The 24,686-nt window shown below is 39.8% G+C and overlaps 1 protein-coding gene and 1 pseudogene across 1 annotated transcript; both read left to right on the forward strand.

The window, feature by feature from the left end:
* The first annotated feature begins 8,178 nt into the window (after positions 1–8,178).
* LOC115662981 (protein trichome birefringence-like 34) lies at positions 8,179–12,890 on the forward strand (annotated as a pseudogene).
* A 5,372-nt stretch (positions 12,891–18,262) lies between these two features.
* On the forward strand, positions 18,263–24,214 carry LOC115662868 (protein trichome birefringence-like 34). Its single transcript, XM_030584952.2, has 5 exons — positions 18,263–19,002; positions 19,128–19,302; positions 21,360–21,556; positions 23,102–23,260; positions 23,778–24,214. Exons 1-5 carry the CDS (start codon positions 18,659–18,661, stop codon positions 24,139–24,141), a joined length of 1,239 nt encoding a protein of 412 aa, XP_030440812.2. The 5' UTR covers positions 18,263–18,658; the 3' UTR covers positions 24,142–24,214.
* Positions 24,215–24,686: the final 472 nt, after the last annotated feature.

The following is a 24,686-nucleotide window of genomic DNA, read 5'->3' on the forward strand; positions in this document are numbered from 1 at the left end:
TTTTCTCAATTTCCAATTTTTTATACTTTCTAGTCTCAGATTTGCTTTTCCCTAAATTTTAGGTTCTGCAATTTTATATTTTAGTTTTTCCTAACGTGCTTGTAACGGTTCGTCTCACAACCCGCGATCGAATTTTTTTCTTTTCGAAAGTGGAAGTCTAAACTTTTCTTTTTTTGGAAAATTCGTTGAAAGTCTATGACCTAGAGTCTTGCTTTCCTAGTTCGAGGTGAACTACAATTGATCAAACCCTTAAATCGTTCTAAGAGTTGTCACCAATCATTCAAGGTCGATTGAGACCCTAAATTAATAGGTGTTAGGGGGAGGAATCATCTAGAAGTTGATTTGGTCTAAACAAATCCGAAACTTCAGGTCCGGAAGTTCGGTTACACGTGCGGAGTGAGTTAACGACCCCATGTTGCCCTGTACCACATCACTTGGCTAAGTTCTTTCATGCAATATCATAGGATTTCCTATTTTGATATACATATAATTTTTTCTCAGGTTTTTGGAAGATTGAGAACTTTGTTGCCGCCCTCAGGTGAAATCGCGGCATCACAGGGCGGACAATGACTCGACTCCATCGTGTTGTGTGTGTCCCCAGTGAAGGGATGTATCGAGAACCGAAACAGAACGATCACGCAGAAATCAGAGAAAATAGATGATGCACGAATTTACCCAGGTTCACTCTCGAATAAGGCTACGTCCTGTAAAGAGATTTCACTACATTTTCAGTTTACAGCCACTCAACTCGTTACAATGATCAGAAAAACGAGCAAAATATAGATGTGCCCCAAACGGGCCCAAAACCTAAACCCATATGAAATCTCTTAATATCGCACCATACGGGCCAGCTTAAATAAAAGCCCAAACCCGTTGAGGTTTCGGGGGGGCGCCTCTCGCCCGGGAGGGATCGGAATCCCGCTCGGTGACCGGCAGGGCACCGTGTCGGGCGCCTGCCCGACCCCCGCATTCTCGCACGCAGGGATCACATGTCGTCGGATAACACTTCAGTTTCCTTAAGCTCACGTGAGCATATCCAGTGTGAGAAACAAGGGTCCCCGAAGTATTCACCAACTCCAACACCCAGTCTCTTAGAACTTGCGATTCATGAACGTGAAGCAATCAGTGAGCTGCATTCAAATGTTGAATAAAAGAACTAGGACAAATCCAATCCTATCAAAACAGTGTTCATGTATTCAAGGTGAGAAAATATTCAGTGGTTACCAAACACCACGTCATCGTCCTACGTGGCGTGCGTGTTCCACCCAAAAGACGACATGTGTCGCGTGACGTGGCAATGGAAGGAAGTCCTTTTGTCTCTCTCCTCTGGCTGGTTGGTGGGGAAAGTACTGACCACAGTAAATATTTATTACCTCTGCGCTCTCGCTCTCTCTCCTCTCTCCTTTCTGTAACGTGAAGGAAGTCTTTTGCCTTCTCTCTCTTCTGCAACCCATTCTCTCTTCCTCTCCCGAGCTCACCCGAAGCTCTCCCCTCCTTCTTCTTCTTCGCCTCCGGCCTCGCCTTTCCGACTTCGGCTTCAGAAACCGTCTGGAGAAACCGCCTGCCTCGGGTTCCGATTTCGGGCTCGGACGATTTTGATGGGGAAGTGATTTCCTTTTGGCGCCTAAAAATTGAATCTTGACTTTCCAAACAGACTGAAATTCCAATGCAAACGCTCATCTCATCGGCTTTCGTAGCTTCATCTGCTAAACCCATCTTCTCTCTCGCTCGCTTGCTCGCACTTTCTGAGTTGGGCATGGCTGACCCGATCTCGAGTCAGCTGGAAATTATAGGCAAACTCAAGTGTTCTATATGCTGAATTTGCCATACCCAGAAGAAAAAGAAGAGAACTTCTCTCCATTTTTCTCAATAGCGCTTCAGCTTCTGATAGTTCTTTCTGCTTTCTGCCAGATGTTCTGTTCGTTTGATTTGAAATTCATAGGATTAATCAACTCGAGACGGATTGATTTCTTTATTTTTTTGGGATTCGTTCATATTTGGTTAGCGAGGTTGTCGCATTTGAGTTTGAAACGATGCTGGATAAACTCGTTGACATATTTTAAAAAAATTGGAGTGTGAACCCTTTACTTATTGCTGTTCGGTTATTGGATTTGTCTATTAGAGAATTGATTGCAGTGTTGTTGATCTTTTGCAGCTTGCTTGAGATGTTATTTTATTGAAGTAGTTCGAATTAGTTGATTTAGAAAAGGAGATGCTCTGCTATGAAGTCCTCTTTTTCGTGTGGTGTATATCCTCGCCCTCACGGATCTAATGTTCTACGCTGGTGTGTTGGGATTGGTCTTTCTTTTTACGTTATTTCGCGCTTATTGGTTGGAGACGTGCTACATTATGCCTTGATTCCACCTCTAGAAAAACATGAGAAACATTTGAGAGAGAGGGGAGAGGGGTTGCCAATGGCACCTCAAACTAGCATACGAAACGATCCATTTTTATTTTTTTTTGTATCTAGATCTCGCTTTGAAAACTCATCTGTCGCAAGTCACAACTATGAGGGGACTCTAGCTACACTATCAACAACAATCCTAAGCTATGCTATTGAACAACTATGAGGGGACTCGATTTTCTATTGAAGCTCCCTTCATGATGGGTGCTTACAGAAACTCCAAGACAAGAAGGGAAGCCATTGCATTAGGACATAAATCATGTATGTTAAACGACTTTCACAGCTGCGACAACGGAAAAGAATATTTTTTCAAGTGAAATTAATGGATAGACCCACTCCGTATACATAGAAATAAAACATAATATACATGATACAATAGCTTGATCATTAATCTTAGCTTTCATGAAAATGAATAGAAATCTCACAAGCTTCTACACAAGCAGAGTTTGGTAACTCAGGTGATTTCAGAATGTAAGTGGCTAAGGTAAAAGAACTTAATTGCGCAGTATCTTTTTACAAGTAAAGAATGAATAGAATGTTGTGAGAGCCTTCATCCGTTCCTTTCCATCTTCCCTGCAAAGCCTATGATCAGATGTACGAGCCTCTTCAGTGCCGGCTCAACAAAGAACAGCTTGATAATCTCTAGCCTTAAACACGAAGTGGTTGCCCCTTCTAATCAACGCAGTTACACAGCATGAGCTGCCTCGTGATTCCTCATTCAAAAAATCCAAATCGGTCTTCAGGTAACCGTCTCTGTTTCATCCTGGTCTCTTCTCACCACTTCATCTATGATATACTTACTCAAGTCGGCAAACCCAGTAGCGATTACACCTCTATGCCCAGCAAATATACCAAACAACGCCTGCATATTGAAAGTAGCAGAATCAGGTTAGCGTCCTTGCACGTTGAAGATGGCTATAATGAACTGAACTGACTATAATTCCTTTCAGAACAAAACTTGAACAAGTTCATTACCGTTTCTTCGATTCTAGCTTTGACGACTTAAGTCAGTATCCTAAGCTTCCAACCAAATTCTTTCTGGTGATCACAAATACAAATGACATCTCATCTGAATCGTTCTAGAACAGTCGCATAAATTGTTAAGCTATTCACAAACCATCCCGTCATCATGATTAAGAAGAAGCTCTGCCTGAAAACAGAAAAATTTACCTGCGTGCCATTCCATGGATACCCATGGAAGCAGAATACCGATCCTCCATAGCCGCGGTCGCCGGAATCCCAAAGCTACGAGCGTGAGAGAAAATGGGTTTAAACAGAGCACCCATACTCCTCTCTCTCTCCTCCATTACAACATCCCCACGGCCGTCGACGGCATCGCCGGAATCCCAAAGCTACAAGCGAGAGAGAAGATGGGTTTAGCAGATGAAGCTACGAAAGCCGATGAGATGAGCGTTTGCACTGGAATTTCAGTGTGTTTGGAAAGTCCAGATTCAATTTTTAGGCGCCAAAAGGAAATCACTTCCCCATCAAAATCGTCCGAGCCCGAAATCGGAACCCAAGGCAGGCGGTTTCTCCAGACTGTTTCGGGAGCCGGAGTCGGAAAGGCGAGGCCGGAGGCGAAGAAGAAGGAGGGGAGGGCTTCGGGTGAGCTCGGGAGAGGAAGAGAGAATGGGTTGCAGAAGAGAGAGAAGGCAAAAGACCTCCTTCACGTTACAGAAAGGAGAGAGGAGAGAGGAGAGAGAGCGAGAGCGCAGAGGTAATAAATATTTACTGTGGTCAGTACTTTCCCCACCAACCAGCCAGAGGAGAGAGACAAAAGGACTTCCTTCCATTGCCACGTCACGCGACACATGTCGTCTTTTGGGTGGAACACGCACGCCACGTAGGACGATGACGTGGTGTTTGGTAACCACTGAATATTTTCTCATTCAAGGTAGTCAATCAACTGACACACATCCCACAGGTTCAGACAGTACTTTCATCCATCATTAATGACTTAATTAGCACGTAAATTCAAGACAATGTGCATTTCTTACTTTAATGTGAAGTTCAAATCAAGGAATGAAATTAATCATGCGAGTCGAGCAGCTTACGGATGCAACATTATCCGAATTCAACCAATTATTCAATGCAAATTAGCGTGTAAATCACACAATGTTCTTAATCAATCAACGTGGTGACACTCAATTAAAGTGCCAATTCAAATTAAAGTCAAGTTTCATAGCAACGTGCTTATTCATGACAACATACGATACAATTTTGGCATATGATTCAACATCATTACTCAATTTCAATTGGCATGCTTTTGATGCACAATATGCCAAATTTTTATTAAAGACTGAGTTAGTTTTATCAATTCAAATTTCAATATTAGTAAAAACATGTAACGAAAATATCCACATGCACAGGCTTTGATTCAGCAACTGACGGCGCCCGATGTCTCCACGTCTCTAGTCCATTCAGATCGATATCCTCAGTATTGGACAAGGGATCGGCTTCATCAGATAGGGTGTTTAAATAAAAATGCATATAATACTCCGCAGAATGTCAATCTATATGTTTATCAATAAGTATGAACTTATTTCGGTAACATAGCGACGTTACTTCTATACCGAGGATTCATTCTAAAAGCATTTTGCCTCCAACATGCAATTTTGCTAGTTTGAAGAGAGAGCGAAAGGACATGTCCCTTGTTCGAGAGATGCTTTTAACACCTGCAAAGCAAGCACCAAGACAAGAGAGAGTCCAAATGAGAGAGAGAGAGAGAGATTTTCCATATCAAGAGAGTTAAATTCAAAGTCTGGGAGCTTAGATAGAATTTACCAGGACTAGAATGAGTGAGAATGAGCCCTATTTCTTATGTGATTTTGAAAGCAGAAGGGCATGCTTCTCAAGGCCACTAAAATGCAGGAAAAAGCTAATAAAATGCTTTAAAAAAAAATTTCTTGGGATTAGTGAAAAGTAGGACTGGGCCAATCCACGTTGTGTTGTCGTTGCCTGGCGGCTTATCACAGGGCATTGATATATACCACATGACGTCCACACGATTTTTTCAAGACTTTGATCAATCTTAAACCGTCCATCTGTATTATCCAACGTCCAATCAAGCTCACGACTCGAACTTTCCAATAATACAATTTGATTTTTGAGAAGATGTCAGGATCGTGGATTTCCTCGAATTGGACGAAACCGTGCTGAGGTAGAAAATAACAATATCTTTCTCAAATAAACTTTGATCGAGGTGATTCTTAAAGTATTGGAAAAGGTAATCAGATCTTCGTGATCTCGTCACTTGATTTGTGACGGTTGCAATTTTCTCAACCTAATCGAGATCGGACAGCTATGACTAAAAATCGGGTATTCATTGATCAAAGATTCTGATTTGAGTAAAGTGGGTGTCGTTGGAAAACTCTTGCAGAGTAAGAGCCAATGGTACTAGGATCATAATTTTAGCAAAAGTTGAAGTTCGATCCAGATTTTGTCAACCTCAGTAAAAGATAAGAGTCTACAATGGCAATGGTGAAAGAACATCATTTTGTACTAGGTAAGCTCCGCCACATGGGATTAAAAAATTATAACGGGTGCCACTTGGGATTTTCCATCCACTAAAAATACATGGACTCTAGGGAAGTCGTGAAATGCATAAAGCTTAAAAATTTTAGAACTTAAATACACGAAAAAAAAATTTATACTTCAGTCCGAACCGACACTAGTTTTAGCACCTGTGGTGTCATTAACCTAACAAATACATTTCTTAATTGAGTTATTATGCCATCGATCACCGATGGAATCTTTGAATTCCACTATAGGGGCATTACAAATGGAAACTTCGGTATAGTTACAAATAAATTAAGACAAAATATCTATTAGCCGTATATAGAAATAATAAATTGACTCATAAAGCATGCTTAAGGAACGACTAGAATTACCGATATGAATAGACGACATGGAGACAAAAAACAAAATCATAGGAGTAAATAGATTCACAAAGCAATGATCTTTTTGTGCTATGATCGATCTTTATTCATCGATACTATCAATTTGATCAAATGGTAAGAAATCTATTTTTTCCTCATAGAGGCATATTGTCTTAATCCACATTTGATAAAACAAATCTTTTCTAATGGCATATTGGCATTGTGGAGAAAAAGATGAACAGCATATACATTTAGGCAAGTCTATAAATTTTTTTAAGTACTTCTTGAAATAAGATAGGAAGTAGTTATATCTCATCATATGTTAATTTATAGTTCATTAGTAGAAATCGAGACACTTGGCGAAGCTTCTCTTATTTTCAGTGAATTAATAATGTGATTTTTAATTCTATTGTCTTCAAACGAGATTTTTTTGGTCGAACGAGATAAAATTAAACTAAAAAGCACCAACTAAAAATATCCCAATAATGATTTTTGGCATTTTTATTTTCGGTCAAAAACAAGAAATTGTTTTTTGTTATTATTTTTTGTATTGATTTAGTATGCGGCGTTTTCTTTCATATAATAATAACAAATATAAAGTCCAATATTTATGCCGAGTATGTCCGGAAATTTCGCTCCCCTGATGGATTTCTGGGTCCGTCGTCTCCCATCTAAATCTATTTAATTTCTTGGAGATGACAAAACTGGATAAGTCCTCATACTGCATGAGTTGCTTTGGTCGCATGATCGGCGACAAGAGTTTATTAGATCTCTTCGAATTTCGATAGCTTCATCGTAACTAGGAGAATTTGTCTAATCAATCCCAAATCTAATATATGAATGCTAATTTAATCATAAATTTTTACGTGAAACTCTAATATAGCCATTCAATGTAATTTTCGTCGGAAATTACTGACAGCTGGCAATGACTAGACCGCCATGTCAGTGATTTCCAATGAAAATTGATCGGAAGGGTTACATTGGAATTTCGTATAAAGTTATAAGACTAAATTGACAAAACTTAAAAATTTTGTGATTGAATTGATATTTAGGACCGATTGGTGATTTTTAGGGGCGATCGGTTCCCAATCCGGTCCTGATCGAGCAGGACCGATTGGTTCTAGGACCGGGCGACGTTCCGGTCCAGTCCAATGAAACCAGTCACTTAGGGTTTAGTTCACATTTTACTAATTTTTTTCAAAGAATTTTTGTCAATGAAGTTCATTTAGGGTTTAGTTTACATTTTACTAATTTTTTTGAAGAAATAAAAAAATAAAAATATATATATGTAGTCGGTCCAGTCCGGTTAGTCTGGGTTCCACTTTTAGGAACCGGGAATCGGATCGACATTCTCAGGAACCAAACCCAACCGGCTTGTTCGGTCTGATTCAGGCGATTTCCGATTTGGGCGGTCTGTTTTGCATTGTAATTTTCCTTACACACTACATTTCTCTTCCTTTAACGCTACTTAGGACAAACTGGAGATCATCACGGGCGGGCACTGCCTATATATAGGCAGTGCCCGTGATGATCTAGAGAATGACATTTTTTTTTGTCAATAGAATTAATTATTTTGCCTACCGAAAACTTAAAAAAATTAATCTTCTGAGGAGACCAACAAAGGGTGTTTGGGACGATAAATTATCAGGTGACCTCGTTAGTCCAACTTTAATATATACTTTTGAGTCTTCAAATTGAATATTTAGATGCATGCAACTAAGTAGCCCGAGATGCAGTCCATTATATTATTCTTGCCATAATACCAAGGTTAGAATCTTTTTTTCTCCCCTTTGAAGTTTGAAGTACCGAGGCATCAGAATCCAATCTCAGTCAATATTGCTTCCCCCCAGTTAACTACCGCAGAAGAAAGTAGGAGAAGGCTGAAGAAGAGAGAGCATCAACAAGATGGCAAACAAATCCCAGGTGGTTGTGCTCGCACCACCCACATGGGCATCTTCGGTCACCGGCAGCTTCCACTCCTTGGTGGCTCTGCTCGTTGCCGCCCTCGTTGTTTCCGCTGTCTACCTCTCGAGCGACTGGCCACGTCTCCGGAGCCTGATGCCCACGGAACGCTCCCATCGGTGCGACCTGTTCTCCGGGAGGTGGGTGTACGACAACGTGTCATACCCGCTGTACAAGGAGAAGGGATGCGTGTACGCGCCGGAGGACCTTGCGTGCGAGGCGTATGGGAGGAAGGACTTCAAGTACCAGCAATGGAGGTGGCAACCCCATGACTGTGACCTTCCCAGGTATAATGACGGATGTGCACTCCACTCTACACTTCTCTTCATCTTCTATTAATCTACAGAATGCATTAGCATCATAGTGACTTCATTCCTGTTTTCTGCTTCCTGCACTGAAAATGGGATTAGGTTCAATGCCACGGCGTTGCTGGAGAAGTTGAGAAACAAGAGGTTTGTGTATGTGGGTGACTCTTTGAATAGGGGCCAATGGCATTCCATGGTTTGCATGGTCGAGTCCGAAATCCCTCCCGCCCTCAAATCCATGTCGTATCACCACAACGACTCCTTAATCGTCTTCAGGGCTCATGTAAGATCTCCTCTCGCACTGTCATTAAATAATTCTTTTCTTCTCCTAGATCTCTCCTACTGCCATTTGTGCGTTCAGTAGTCACGGTTATTTATTTATATTTATATATTATATTACCCATCTTGCACATTTGCCAAGATGTCCTTCAAGGGAAATTGGTTTTAGAATACAATTGGGGTGCTCAACGGGAAAAAAAACGAAACATCTTAGTGTTTATGAACACTGCCGCTATAAATTATTTTGATTAAGCGCTTGTAGAAAAAAAAGCTCCGTTCATATCAAGACATGAGTCCATTGCTAGGCCAAATATTACAAAAGCCAAACTGGCTAGACCTAATCAAATCACATTTTAAGAATATACGAGACTCACACAGGGTGTCGCTCAAATGCACGAGTTTTCATACGGTTCGTGCACTAGTTCATTCCACCACTTGGATATGGATCTTCTATGTCCTGCATGGTGTTCTCATGATGTCTCCATGTATCTTAAATATTGATGCATACCTCATTCACGTACAATATAGTAGATCAATAGTTGAGAATTGGTTGAAACACCAGTGAAAGCATCGGGTGACATGGAGAATTAAGATCCATATTAAGTAAATACCTAGGAATACGATGTCATGTGGTCTCTAGGGTTTGTTAACACCAAAAATTGCCCAAGTCCCTAACCATCGACTCGGACTAGAAGAGGTCGAGCACAAGACTTTGCAGAAGTAAAATTGACCTAGCGTGAAGAGCTTTTAGTCAACAAATATAGACAGTCGACAAAAAGATTATATAGTTGCCGATAGTAAAAGCTAAAGGAAATTAGTAAGTCCTAAGGTATGGGTGTCCGTGAATGAAGTTCAATTAAGTCGACAAGAAAGTCACGACCGAAGCGATTTGCAATAGATTATAAATAAATCAGTTATTTAAGTCGTGGGGCCAACAACCTTCCAAGCACTCGTGAATATCAACACAATCAATACAATTGTAAGACCAACGCAATCATCAGATCATGGAGCCGCTAGTTTCGGAAGCCACTAGCTGTAGTGGCCGGAAATTTGAGTCGTCGTGACCGTCATGAAGTGAAAGCGCAGGAGTACTTGTCAGTGTTGGACACAAGGTTGGAGTAGTGTGGGTTTATTTAGTAATTGCTTGTAAATACATCTAGCATGTGTTTGCTTTCTTTTGTGAACGTTATTAACCGTTGGTAGTAGTGATAAGTATTAGAATCGCAATTCAAGAAACAAACCATCAATTAATTAACGAACACTAGCTATTCACTTTTATCTTCCAGTTTATCTTTATATTTCTAGTATCTTTACATAACTGGCCGCGACTACCTCAAAAGTTAATACCTTTAGTTTTCTCTTCAAAGTACTTTCATGTCCAAAAGTCATTAAAGGACCCCTCATTTCCTTCGTTAATAGGTTTATTGACCCTTTTTTGTCGACATTTATCGACAAAATATAGTGTTTGTGCCAACAATTTTCTCAATGTACGATTGAAAGCTCTTTACTCTTTCTTTATTTACTCATAATTAGATAGATAACATTGTGTAGCTCCTGGTATTCCTTTTCCATAAGTCGCACGGATCTCGAGCCGAAGAATATCAGTGTCAACAAATGAAAAGATAACGGTACCAATAATTAAATAATGGATACTTCTTCAAGTTAGCAGAAGCAGACGGAGCCTATTTTATTTTATTTTATTTTTATTTCAAAGGCCCGTTAGAAAAAACAATTTATAATTTTGTTTTTGGACACCGGCAGTGTAAAAAAATCATTAGGCAAGGAAAGTTCTGACGCTGATACATATACAGTTGATACTTTTGGCAAATGAATTCGTTTTATAATAAGTAGATGAGGGCTTTCATTTCAAGACTGCTTGCATAAAAAATACAATGCATTGCCGATGTACCTTGTATAGATCATTTTTCTTGCTAGCCAAATAATGTATAATCTGGTGCCTGAACTTTGATGCGTTCAGTTTTTGACAATTACCGTGTTTCATGAATGTGAAGGAATATAATGCGACGATTGAGTACTACTGGGCGCCATTGCTTGTGGAGTCCAACTGCGATAATGCGGAGAACCACCCGGCTGATCATCGCATTGCACGAGTTCATGCCATTGAAAAACATGCCAAGCGTTGGAATGATGCTGATTTCCTCGTCTTCAACTCCTATCTCTGGTGGAGGTTACCCAAGATGGAACTCCTGTGAGTATATATTATAAGAAATTATGTTTTATGAGTAGCTCAAGAGTATTTATTAAGCATGTATTTAATGAGAAAAGTTTCAACTCCGAAAATATTAAATGCACGCATTATAAAAAAAAGGTCATCACTATCTTGAAAACTGAAGCATTACTTTTGTTTAATTACTTAACAAGTGATTTAGAATATTTGATAACTAAATTGGGTTATAAGAAAGAAATAAACTTTTACTGCATAAATTTTGGGTAAAAATTTATGCATCTTTTCTAATATTCCAGAGGTTTTTCCTGTTGCACATTGATCCCTCCAATGTTGAGACGAGTTTCTTTTCTAAGTTAAGGGCATTGGAAATTTGAAATATCCGTTTCTACTTCTTGGTTGACTATTTTCCTCTACTTTCTTTGCCCGAGGTCCGAAATGCGGCGTTTCAAATCCTATTCTCACTCTAAATAAAAATTAAAATGAAGACATAGAGATGCTCATGGAAATGTTATACTTAAAAATATAAATTGAATTATTTGATTAAAGGATTCGGATCCCTCAATCTATGCACTTCTACTCATGGAAAGGTTAAACTTAAAAATATAGATTGAATGATTTGAATTAAAGGATCCCTCTATCCATGAGTAAAATGACTTCTTCAATTCATCAAGATACAAGCCAACACATTAACATGGAGAGAGCCATATACTTCGATAAAAAGCCAAATATCAATTGAAATTTCTTTAAGACACAAGGGTTGGAAATGCACAAGATATTCTTAAGGTCGGTGCTCAACTCACCTTAAATACTTTTCAAATGGAAGCTGATCTTTGTACTTCCATTTGTTGTTCTTTCAATAAGGTTGTGCTTTTTAACATCTCAACCAGGTGGGGATCGTTCCAAAGTCCGAATGCAATACACAAAGTGCTGAAAATGCCTCGTGCATATGAGATGGCTCTCAATACCTGGTCTGACTGGTTGGAGATGCATGTCAATAGATCAAAGACCCGATTATTCTTCGTTAGCATGTCTCCGACTCACGAGGAGTAAGTTTTCACCACATGCCTCTTTTTTTCTGAATCTATTGGCAATTGCAACTTGTATCAATGAGTTTGTGGTGCATTCTCCCCGAGAGTAGGACAACATTAGGCTCATGCATTTTACTGAACTTCTCGATGCCTCAGTTGTCTTAAAGCAAATTGTTAGGATCATTGAAGCCTACACTTCTTTTTTCCAAGAGCTCTTCGATCTACTTAATAATGAATCAACAAAGTCTAAGGTCGAAAACAACAGAAAAGGTTCGTAGGTTAATTGACAAAAACATATTTATGCAATGCATTTTGTTTCTTGAAATTTTACAATTTCCTATTACATGTAATCGATCCAACTAAAAAGGTTTACAAAACTCGATGTATCAAATCATGCACTAGGCCTTTATTGGTCATTTAAACAAGTCCAACACCTCGTGTTTTAAGCCAACTTCTACAAATTTCTTTTGCTCTTTTTCTACATGGCAGAGCAAAGGAATGGGGCGGGGTCCCTGGCAGAAGCTGTTTAGGCGAAACCGAACCAGTTACCCGGGAAGGAACTGGGGAACCGGATCAGTTCTCGCGATGATGCGTGTGGTAGAGAGAGTGATCGAGAAACTCAAAACAAGAGGCATCACGATCCATGTCCTCAATATCACACAGCCCTCGGAGTATCGCAAGGAAGCACACCCCACCATCTATAGAAAACAATGGCATCCCCTCACTAAAGAACAGCTTGGGAATCCGGTTAGCTATGCAGATTGCTTCCACTGGTGCCTTCCTGGAGTACCAGACGTGTGGAACGAACTTCTCTACACTTACATTTTCCGTTATATACACACCTAGGTTCTAAATATTGAGTTGGAGGTTCAAATAAGCAATTCCGAATATTAGTTGTGCAATTGCTTATACTTTTACCTTTTTGTTTATATATATATATATATATATATATATATATATATATATATGCATAGTGATATATTGAGGACAAATCAATCTATAAATAGTTATCAGGGCCTATGTAAGCGCGCTCCTCTTACACTGTCATTCGATAATTCTCTTTTTTTTTTATAGGCTCTTAAGGAAAAGCTACTCATAAAATTACTGCCCTACTGTGATTTATGCATTTACTAATCACAGTTATTATTTTATATTTAGATATATAAACCCCTCCTGCACATTGTCCACTATTACCTTCATTCGAAATTGATTTGAAATTGAAATAGGTTGCTTAATGGGCATGTTGACACCAAAAATAATCACGGTCATCGATAAGCACATGCCTAGCGTGTGAGTGAGAACAAACACGTGCATGGCACACGAGTGTCATTGCACATATGCCAGCTTATCGACAAACATAGAAATTGACGTGTTGCTCTTGATACCAATTTTCAAAATATGATGACGGATGGTCGGTAGCTGCTTATGTGAGCACTGGCGATGAATAATTTAAACTTAAAATCGGCAAGACAGTTGAGGTCAAAGGCACACATTTTTGGAGGAAATAGTTATCGCTTGAAAGCAAGACCGTGGGACAACCATCTGTTGGGATAAATGTGTTTGTAGGAAATGGAATCGGAATGTAGTCAAACTTTGAGGCGTGTAATTACTCTCTTTTAGGATCAATTTGCCCCACGAAGCTGCAATAGGTTACTAGCAAATTCCCTTTAGGATACAACAAAGTCACGATGAGAATACTGAATAGCAATTCCAGTAAATCTCCTAAAACTCTTTGCGAAACAATTGAGAAAATGGTTGTCTCGTTTTTCTCTTAAGGAAAACGAAAATGAAGGGAGTTCTGAATTTATGTCAATTGAACAGAATTGTCCAATATATATAAGCAAAATAAAACACACCTCTTGGTGTCTAACTGCCAATACAGACACACTCATTCATGTTCGAAAAATTATAATTCGAACATAATCTTTCGTGTTTGAAAATCGCCATTCGAACACAACCGTTCATGCCCAAAAAGTTGCAATTCGGACACAACCCTTCGAGCATGAAAACAGTCAATTTTGGACATACATTTTCGTGTCCTAAAAGGGACAGTTTAGTGCGCGATTTTAACGCGCACCCGCACGCGGGTATTATAGGGGTCTAGCACAGTCACCCATTTTCTCCATTTACAATAAAGGATAATACATTAATTTATAAATGGACCAAAACTTTCCTTTTTTTTCCTATGTGGGACAAGGAAAAACCTTATTTGTTTGTTTTACAAACAAACATCAACACCATCATTACAAGAAAAGAAGATCCCGGAGTAGTTCATATACAGCAAAAGCAACCATTTGAGAACGTGGGTGCGAGACTTGTGGAGATATAGAAACATGGAGTTGATCGACGAAAGTTACTCAAGGGAATGCAACCGCTTGAAAATGTCAAAAGGCAATTACTTCAAGACCATTATAAATACCACCAACAGTCCATCAGAAGGCCTCTCCCCAGCATACATCGAACCAATTTATTTTTATCTTTACCTTCCTGTAATGCAATTTACTTTTCTTAGTAGTAGCTTTCAAATTCACATGGTCGATTAGATTTCGGCGTGTGTCTCCATCCAAGAAGTTGCGTTGTCGATTAAATTCCGACATAGTATCATCGTGTTGTCAAGCTTTGCCATCAATTAAATTCTAGCAAGTTCGTCATAGTTTGGTTCGTTTGCATCGATTGTACTTTCTAAGTCTTGACGTCGATTGAATTCGGGCATGATTTGTGTTTGTAAAATTCCGTTGGGAGTACAGTGTTCAATTTTTGTGTTTATCTAGATATTTCTTATTTGGGATTTCCACAAAACCTAGTCTCTTTTCATTAAAAGCCGAAGAACTACTTTCGGTGAAAGATATTTTGTTACGGAAGTAATTCCGACGAAATAGGGCAAAAAGTGAAATTTCTTAGTGTTTATGGACAATACCACCATCAATTATTTTGATTAGGGTGCATGAGAAAAAGCAACGTCCATGATAAAAAGCACAGTTAAATTCTAACATATCCTGTTAGATTTTTCACTCAAGTGCTAAATAAGTCATTTAAGTTATAAGCCAACCAGACATATCAACTACTTCACATTTCACCACTTACCTGACGTGCCCACAACCAACCATAAACTCCATCCTGAATATAGAGAAGCATCTCCACTCTGTCAGTCTCTCGGTTCAAGAGTCTCCAGCGTATCTCAACTCGCATTGATCTCCACCTTGGCCATAACTAGGCACAAACTCCCTCCGATGAATTTACCCAATTAGTCCTAAAATTATTATACAAAAAATTTTGCATGAAATTTTCGCCGGAATCGCTGACGTGGCGGTCCAATCATCGCTAGCCGTTCTACGTGGCACGTTGTTGTATCAACGATTTCGGCAAAAATTAGCCATAAAGATTACATTGAAATTTTGCGGCAAAGGTTCAGTACTAAATTGGCAAAATTAAAAATTTTGTGACTGAATTGATATATGTACAATAGGTTTAGAACTAATTGGAGAATTTCCCTAACTCCCTCCTATGAACATATAGGAGCATCATCTACTCCATTTGTGAATTGATAGTGTGGATAGGATATTTTGTTATCCTATTCAATGTTTGGCAACATCTTTTGGATCGGATAAACCTGGATAAAATGCCAAATAATAAATCCGGGTTAGGGGGTGGGATAGACCCGGATTGGATAAAAAAGTAAAAAAAAAAAATTCCTTCCAACGATGGCCGGCCACCATGCAAGGACCGTCGCTACAGCAGCCTATAACTCTCGACCACCATGCAATCCTCATCGTCTCTGACCAACGTCAATCGTTATCGCCGTCTAGCCAATTGTCCTCCAACGACTGTCAAACCGAATCGGCTGTCACTGATGAATGACCCGAAATCGATGGATCAACCCGAAAAGTCATCTTTCAAAAAGAAAAAGAAGAAAAAAATACCAAAATGCACAAAGTTTTGGACGTTCGTATGTCGATCCTGAATGATGGTCACCTAATTTTGTTGTGATGCTTTGACTTCCGATCCCATCCTCTGCTCAGATCTGAGACTCTATACTGACAAATGAAAGATTTCAAAAGAGGAGGAGGAGGAGATCCGGCGAAAACGGTGATCGCTCAAAATCTTGGCCATTCAAGATTACGTCAAGAGGATGCTTCCCTAGATTTGGAAAGTATCACCTATGTGAGCAAATGAGTTTTTCAAATATTTTGAATCCTATTATGGATTGCACAACACACGGGAAAGGATTTTTTACAATCCGAAGGATATTTGAAGGATTTCTAATCCTACTTTATCATATCCTATCCCAATCCAAATCCGGGTGAACAAAAGCAGGCTAACCATCAAACAAATCTAAGATTTCTTTTTGAGATTCTCTTGGACTAAATCTCATTAGGCACCACCACGCAGTCATCATCTCGATACTAAGATTGAACACGTTGCAGAAGTTTAATACCTCATCTTAGCTAGAAATATCACCAAGAGTGAGTTGAAATTTGAATCTATTAACATATCCAATTAAACCAACGTTTACAATTTAAATAATTAAGTAATGAGCTAATTGAATATTAATTTCTACTTTCGATCAATATCACTTAGTTTATACGGATCCCTAGTGATTATTTGCATGCTCACACATGTGCACCCTGACAAAATCATCTAAAACTTAAATGATAGTCAAGTACAATATAGTAAATGATATAGGGAATCTACGTTGCATATTCAACGATTAATCAAAAGATTTACATTCAAATTCAATGTCTAATGTATAGGGTTCGAAAGGAAAAACAAGTGCGTAAAAAGGTTGCACCCAGAGAATGATACGATGAACCTAGAAAGAAAAAGAAAAACGAGAAATATGCACGTTGAATTGAATTAACATCATTAACAAGATACGCCAAGTGATTTACTGTATTTGCAGAGGTGAAGGTTGGGTTGGTGATGATGGGCAAAGCTGTTACATGAAAACATAGCCAATCACCTTTAAAGAGTAGGGTTAATAGCACGAAAAACCCCAAACTGATACACCTGTGACAATTTTAACCCAAATTAATTTTTTAATCACAAAAAACCCCAAACTGATACGTCCGTGACAAATTTATCCTCAGTTTATTTCCGTTAAAATTTACTGTCAAATTGCTTTATTAAATGACACGTGGCAATTGTCTAATGTGCCAATTTTATGTTTTACCCTCTATTTGTCGCAAGTATATCAATTTGTGATTTTTTATGGTATAAATCCAATTTAACGGAAACTAACGGAGGGTAAATTTGTCGCAAATGTACTAGTTTGGAGTTTTTAGTAGTCAAAATATTAGTTTTGGACAAATTTGTCACAAGCGTATCAGTTTGAAGATTTTTGTTGTCAAAAAATTAGTTTGGGGTAAAATTATCATAAATGTATCAGTTTAGGGTTTTTCGTCGTATTAATCCAAAATGATGCTTGTGATCGAGAATAGTATTGACAGGCTCAAAATAAGAGGCCTCCCTGTTCGCGTCCTCAACATTACACTACACTGCTCTCCGAGTACCACAGAGAAGCACACCGAGCCATTTATAGAAGACAATGGCATGGCCCAACCGAAGACCAGATAGCTAATCCTAAGAACAATGCAGATTGCATTCACTGGTGCCTCCCCGGAGTACACGGACGTAATCCAGCACAGCCGGCCGAGCTAGGCCACTCTTGCCCAAGCGCTGGACTAGGCCCGCTCGTTCAGTAGGCTAAGCCGCCATCGTGGGCCTGGCAATGGTTGGACAGTCTGGATGACATGTGGTACCACGCCACCGGCTACTGGCGAACACCACTGCAACGCTACCACAACATTCGGATACGTGCCACGTTGCGCCGAATATTCTAATGAAGATTGATAGTACACAACAAGTCAAAAGCTTATAAATTTATAAATCGGACAATAATTGTGCCAGCATGGTTTTCTTAAATAAGGAAATCTCTATTTTGCAAATTTCAATGTCCTAAGCAATCTGTGTCTAGCATTAACTTTTAAAGAACTATAGCAACTCAAATCGAAGTTAGATATTGCCTCATCGATGGAAATCATATTTCACGTCTTGTGAACGGTATAACAACTCTGATCAATTTATCAAACGCAAAAGATTACATGTTCTCGGTACATGTATAGCCTTTTCTCCTCTTGCCACCACCACATGAGAGAAGCGAATCTATACTTTTCAAATATCTAATGTCCCCCTGCAAAATGTATAAACAAATTCCCATGCTTAGTGGGGGTGCTTTGCACGTGATCATTAAATTATGTTCTTTTGTTTACTATAAACATGAAAAAAAACTAATCATCTGGGGAGACTAACTGAATTATTTTACTTTTGAGCCTTCGAATTGAATAATTAGATGCATACGCGCGGCACGTGAAATAACTCCTTATTTCCGGGGCTGTTCAGTAGTCCATCTTTTTAAATATTTCTTCATAGCAGCAGTGTAGACTCTTTTTCCTCTCCTCCTTGAAGTTTGAGGAACCGATGCATCGGAATCCAATCTCGGTCAACATTGCCTCCCGCAGTTAACCTACCACAGAAGAAAGTAGGAGCCTCCTCAGCAACAAGCCAAGAAGAAGGCTATAGAAGGAAGAGAGAGAGAGGAGGAGAGCGTCAATAACATGGCAAACAGATCCCAGGTGGTTGCAATCGCACCACCCACTTGGGCGTCTTCAGTGACCGGCAGCTTCCACTCCCTGGTGGCTCTGCTCGTCGCCGTCCTTGTCATCTCCACCGTATGCCTCTCGCGCGACCGGCCTGGACTCGGGAGCCCGACACCGACGGTACCGACCCGTCAATGCGACTTGTTCTCCGGGCGGTGGGTGTACGACGACGTGTCGTACCCACTGTACAAGGAGAAGCAATGCTCGTACATGTCGGAGGAGATCGCATGCGAGGCTCACGGGAGGAAGGACCTGAAGTACCAGAAATGGAGGTGGCAACCCCATGGCTGTGACCTTCCCAGGTATAAGCACTTGTGCGCACTCCATTCCTCACTTCTCTTGGTCTTCTATTGATCTAAAGAATGCATTAGCATCATAGTGTGCTCGTTGCTATTTTTTCTGCTTCCGTCACTGAAAATGGGGTTAGATTCGATGCGACAGCATTGTTGGAGAAGCTGAGGAACAAGAGGTTGGTGTATGTGGGTGACTCTTTGAATCGTGGCCAATGGCACTCCTTGGTTTGTATGGTCGAGCCCGCGATCCCTCCCAGCCTCAAGTCCATGTCGGACCACAACGCCTCATTACGCATCTTCAGGGCTCATGTAAGTGCTCTCTTTTAAACTGTCACTAAATAATTCCTTTTCTTTTTCTAGGCTCTTAAGGAAAAGTTACTCATTCAATTACTGGCCTACTGTGATTTTTATGCATTTATTAGCCACAGTTACTTATTTATACTTATAAGTATCGACCCCTCTTGAATATTTATCGAAATGACCTTCGATCGAAATATATTTCAAAATAGAATGGGGTGCTCGATGGGCAAAAAGTGAAATATATTAGTGTTTGATACCACTATCAATTATTTTGATTAAAGGTGTATGGAAATATTCGTCATTAAACTGACTAGATTTAGTCAAATCAATATTTAAGAATACGTTAGACTCACGCGGAATTTTACCAGAAAAATGCAAATGTCCAAACAGTTCATGTCTTCAGTCTACCACTTCACTCACAAACAAAATTTTATCCCGTTGCCATGTTTAGTGACCGTGGATGCTCTATGTCCTACATGGCACTCTCTTGATTGTCTCCATATATCGGGAAAATTACCAAAAAAGTCTGAAACCTATTGTAATTATGTCAATTCAGTTATAAACTTTTTTTTTGTCAATTCAATCCTAAACCTTTTGCAATTATGCCAATTCAATCCATCCAGCCATTTGTGGTCGGCCGACGCTGACGTGGAAATATTTTAATATATATATATTATTTTTTTCGAATTTTTATTTTATTTTTTTCCTTTCGCTTTTTTTTTTTCTTTTTCCTTCTTTCCCCTGGCCGATCTGGCCAGGGGGGAGGCTCGCCGGCCACTGGGGAGGCTCGTCCTCGCTGGCACTAGCGAGGGCGAGTCTCGCACAGCTCTGGCGAGGGCCGACGAGGGCGGAGCTCACCATGGCTAGGCGAGGTCGAACTTCGCCATGGCTATGGGCAAGGTCGAGCTCGCCCAGCCATGGCAAGCCCCGCCCTCGCCAGTGCGGCGAGGGCGAGCCTCCCTAGTGGCCAGCGAGACCTCACCGGCCCTAGCCCCTGGCCAGTCCGGCCACCGGACCAGGGAAAGAAGGAAAGGCCAAAAAAAAATAGAGAAAGGAAAAAAATATATAAGAAAATTCAGCGAGGGCAAGCCTTGCCGTCGCACAACCATGGTGAGGCTGGGCGAGGTCGAGCTCGCCCAGCGGTGGCGAGGGCAGAGCTCGCCCAGCGGTGGCGAGGGCAGAGCTTGCCATGGCTGGGCGAGGCTCGCCTCGCCGGCACTCGCCGTCGCATAGCCATGGCAAGGCTCAAGCTCGCCCAAATCTGGCGAGGTCGAGCTCGCCCAACCATGGTGAGCTCCGCCCTCGCCGGAGCTGGGCAAGGCTCACCCTTGCCAGTCCCCAGTGGTCGGCGAGGTCACCTCGCTAGCGAGCCTCCCCCTAGCCGGACCGGCCAAGGGTAAGAAGGGAAGAAAAAAAAAAGAGAAAGGAAAAAAAATTCGAAAAAAATTATTAAAATATTGCCACATCAGCCCGCCGGCTTCGGCCGGTGTCCACGTTAGCGCCGGCTGGCCAAAAGTAGCTGGATGGACTGAATTGGCACAATTGCAAAAGGTTTAGGACTGAATTAGAAAAAAAAAAAGTTTAGGACTGAATTGGCACAATTGCAATAGGTTTATGACTTTTTTGGTAATTTTTCCCCATATATCTTTACCATCTATGCATTTTCATTTACTAGTTTGAGATTTTTTATGATAAAAAAAATCAGTTTGTGGTAAATATGACATAGGTGTGCCAGTTTTAGAGTTTTTGTAACACAAAAATTAATTTGGGGTAAATATAACATGAGTGTACTAATTTGAGATTTTTTATGGTATTAACCAAAGAATTTATATTTTATATTTTAGACACCAATGATATAAAAGAATCTTTACAGAGTAAAGTTCTGATGGTGTAAATATGCATCTTTTGAGTTTGACAAGTGAATTCATTTCGTGAATAGATGAATATTTGACACAAACGATATATCATAAATGAATTTTTTTTGGCTAACCAAGTAATGTACAATTTGGTGCCTCGATATTGACACGTTAGACTTTTGGCAATCGCATTGTTTGATGAATGTGAAGGAATATAATGCGACGATTGAGTTCTACTGGGCGCCATTGCTAGTTGAGTCAAACGGCGATGATCCTAAGAACCACTCGATTTATCATCGGATCGTCCGAGTTCAAGCCATCGAAAATCATGCCAAGCATTGGCACGATGCAGATTTCCTCATTTTCAACACCTACCTCTGGTGGAGGCTACCCGAAATGGAACTTCTGTGAGTATATGCTATAAGAAATTATGTTGAACGAGTGTCTCCAAGCATTTATTATGCATATGCTCCGTGAGAAAAGTCTCAATTCCAAAAAAAGTTTATTATAAATATCATAAGAAAAGCCATCCTTATCATGAAAACTACAGCATATTCATATTTGATTGGTCAACAAGTGTCCTAGAATACTTGTTAACTTAATTTTGTCACAAGAAGAAATTAACTTTTACCTCTTAAATCTTGTGAAAATAATGTATCTTTTCTAATATAATAGAGGTTTTCCCTGTTGCATATTGATCCCTCCAATGTGGACACAAGTGTCTTTTCTAAGTTAAAGGATTGGTAATTTAAAATATCCGTTTCTCCTTCTTGGTCAGCTAATAACCTATACCTTCGTTTTTACCCGAGTTGGTAAACGTGTTGTTTCAAATCGTTTTTCCCACTGTAGATTAAATGAAAATGAAAATGTCAAACTTTAAACATAAATTGTATGATTTAATTTAAGAATTTGATTCCTCATTCTATGATTAAATTTGACTTCTTCAATTCACCAAGATACAAGCCAACACATTTAACTTGGAGAGAACTTTTGAACAAGAATGAAGTGGTGGATTTGTTTTCTTCATAAATGTTGACAAACTTGTCCTGATGTTTAGACTAGGGTTTGAGGGGTGGTTATAGGACTTTAGACAACGAATTGGCTATCTCCTATGGGAATAAAGAGAAGATGTGTACTCTTCATAAATTAAGGTAGACATCCTTTAAATTTAGGGGTTGAAGAGGACACAACCAATTTGTTGAATCTTCAGCAGCTGAGATATGTCCTCATTTTTTTTTTCTTTTCTTCTTCTTTTTCCTATTTCTCGCTGTCTCCTTCTTTTTCTTCTCCCTCCTCCACCCGGACCGCACCGCCGTGACACGCCCCCACCATCATTAACGTCGCTATGCATCATCACATGGCCTTTCTAGTGCCACGCTGCAGCCGCCGCCTTTGTTGGGTTGGCAGAGAGAGAGAGAGAGAGAGAGAGAGAGAGAGAGAGAGAGATGGTGGTTGGTCCTCTTAGTTTTGCAATCGAGCACCTTAGTGGGTACGATGGGCAGTCCTGACGGAGGCCGGTCGTTGTTGGTTTAGGGTTTTTGTTGATGTGACTGATTTCCTCAAAATATTGAGGCGATCGTGATAAATTCAAGGTACTCCTGGGTGATGTGGGTGAATCTAGGCCTTCAACTAAATTGCTGATGCGTTGATCAATTCAACACGATTAAATTTAAGACGTGAATTTATTCCCTAAATTCATAGAAACGTAATTTCCCGGACTGAGACTTTTTTAAGTAAAGTATGTAATACAGTAAGAGAGCTAGATGCTTACAAATGAAGCCAAATATCAATTGAAGTTTCTTTAAGACACGAGGGTAGGTTATGCATAAGAAACATAATAAGGTCAATGCTAACCTCACGTTAAGACTAATACTTTTCAGATGGAAGTTAATCTTTTCTACTTCGACTTATTTGCCTTTGAATGAAGCCGTTCTTTTAATTATCTCGACCAGGTGGGGATCGTTTGGAAGTCCCAATGCAATGCACAAAGTGGTGAAAATGCCTCTTGCATATGAGATGGCTCTCAATACCTGGTCAGATTGGTTGGAGACGCATGTCAATAGATCAAAGACCCTATTATTCTTCGTTAGCATGTCCCCGTCTCACGAAAAGTAAGTTTTCACCACATTCCTCTCTGTCTAAAGCTAATTGTAGTTACAACTTGTAGAAATGAGTTGTGTGATGCATTTTCCCTGGAAGTAAGGCAATACTTGGCTCATGCATATTCCTTAATTTCTCCACACCTTTCTTGTCTTAAAAGCACATTGTTAGGATCATTTAAGTCTCCATTTCTTTTTTCCAAATGCTCTTCAATCTACTTGCTATTGAATTAACGAAGTCTACGGAGAGGTTCCTAGGTCGATTGACTAACATATTTATGCCATGCATTTGCATATTGTTTCTAGAAGTTTTATAGTTTTCCTTACGTATAAACAATCCAACGATAACGATTTACAAAGCCAAGTATACAAAATCATGCACTAGGCCTTAATTGGTCATTTAAACAAGCCCCACACCTGTGTTTTAAACCGAGTTTCTGAACAAACAACTAATTTCGAGCCCGTTATTTGGCATGTCAAATTTCACAAGTTCCTTAAATATATGGCATTGCTCTTTCTGATATGGCAGCGCAAGGGACTGGGGTGGGATTCCTGGCGGAAGCTGTTACAGTGAAACCGAACCAATTATGCGAAAAGGATATTGGGGAACCGGATCAGTTCTTGCGATGATGCGTGTGGTAGAAAGAGTGATCAAGAAACTCGAAACACGAGGCGTCACAATTCACCTCCTCAATATTACGCAGCTCTCAGAGTATCGCAAGGAAGCACACCCCACCATCCATAGAAAATATTGGCATCCCCTAACTAAAGAGCAGCTTGCAAATCCGATTAGCTATGCGGATTGCTTCCACTGGTGCCTCCCTGGACTACCAGATGTGTGGAACGAACTTCTCTACACTTATATTTTCCATTATTTAGACACCTATGTTTAGATATTGAGTTGGAAGTGCAAAGAGGCAATTGCAAAATACTAGTTGTGCGATTGGGTATACTTTTTTCCTTTTGATCTATATATATAGACACACCCATAGTGATAGATCCAGGACAATTCTGTCGGTCCAAAATTGGAGGGAACGGGGAAAACGAGGTTAGATTTCAATTCCGTTTGTTTCGTGAACAATGAATGATTTTAAAAAAAGATTCCTGAAATTAATCGCTTGTATTGCTTGAAATAATTAGTTATTGAAATTCCATTATCGACAATAATTTATATGGATCCACACATAATATTTCTTCATTGAAGAAGTATTTAGTGGGGAAATTGTCCAAAAAGTCCTAGACTTATTGTACTGCGATCAATTCAATCTTAAACTTTTCAATTTTGTTAATTTAGTCCTAAAACATTTGACAATTTGCCAATATAGTCCTTCTGGCCAATTTTGACTAGAAATCACTGACATAGTCGCTGATCATCCTACTTGGCATGAAGGATGGCCGGCGCTAATGTGGACGATTTTTGCAATGTTTTAAAATTTTC

The sequence above is a fragment of the Syzygium oleosum genome, unplaced genomic scaffold, assembly GCF_021117445.2.
Source record: "Syzygium oleosum isolate NSW1041296 unplaced genomic scaffold, Sole_v2.1 Sole_v2.09, whole genome shotgun sequence".
Classification (NCBI taxonomy): domain Eukaryota; kingdom Viridiplantae; phylum Streptophyta; class Magnoliopsida; order Myrtales; family Myrtaceae; genus Syzygium; species Syzygium oleosum.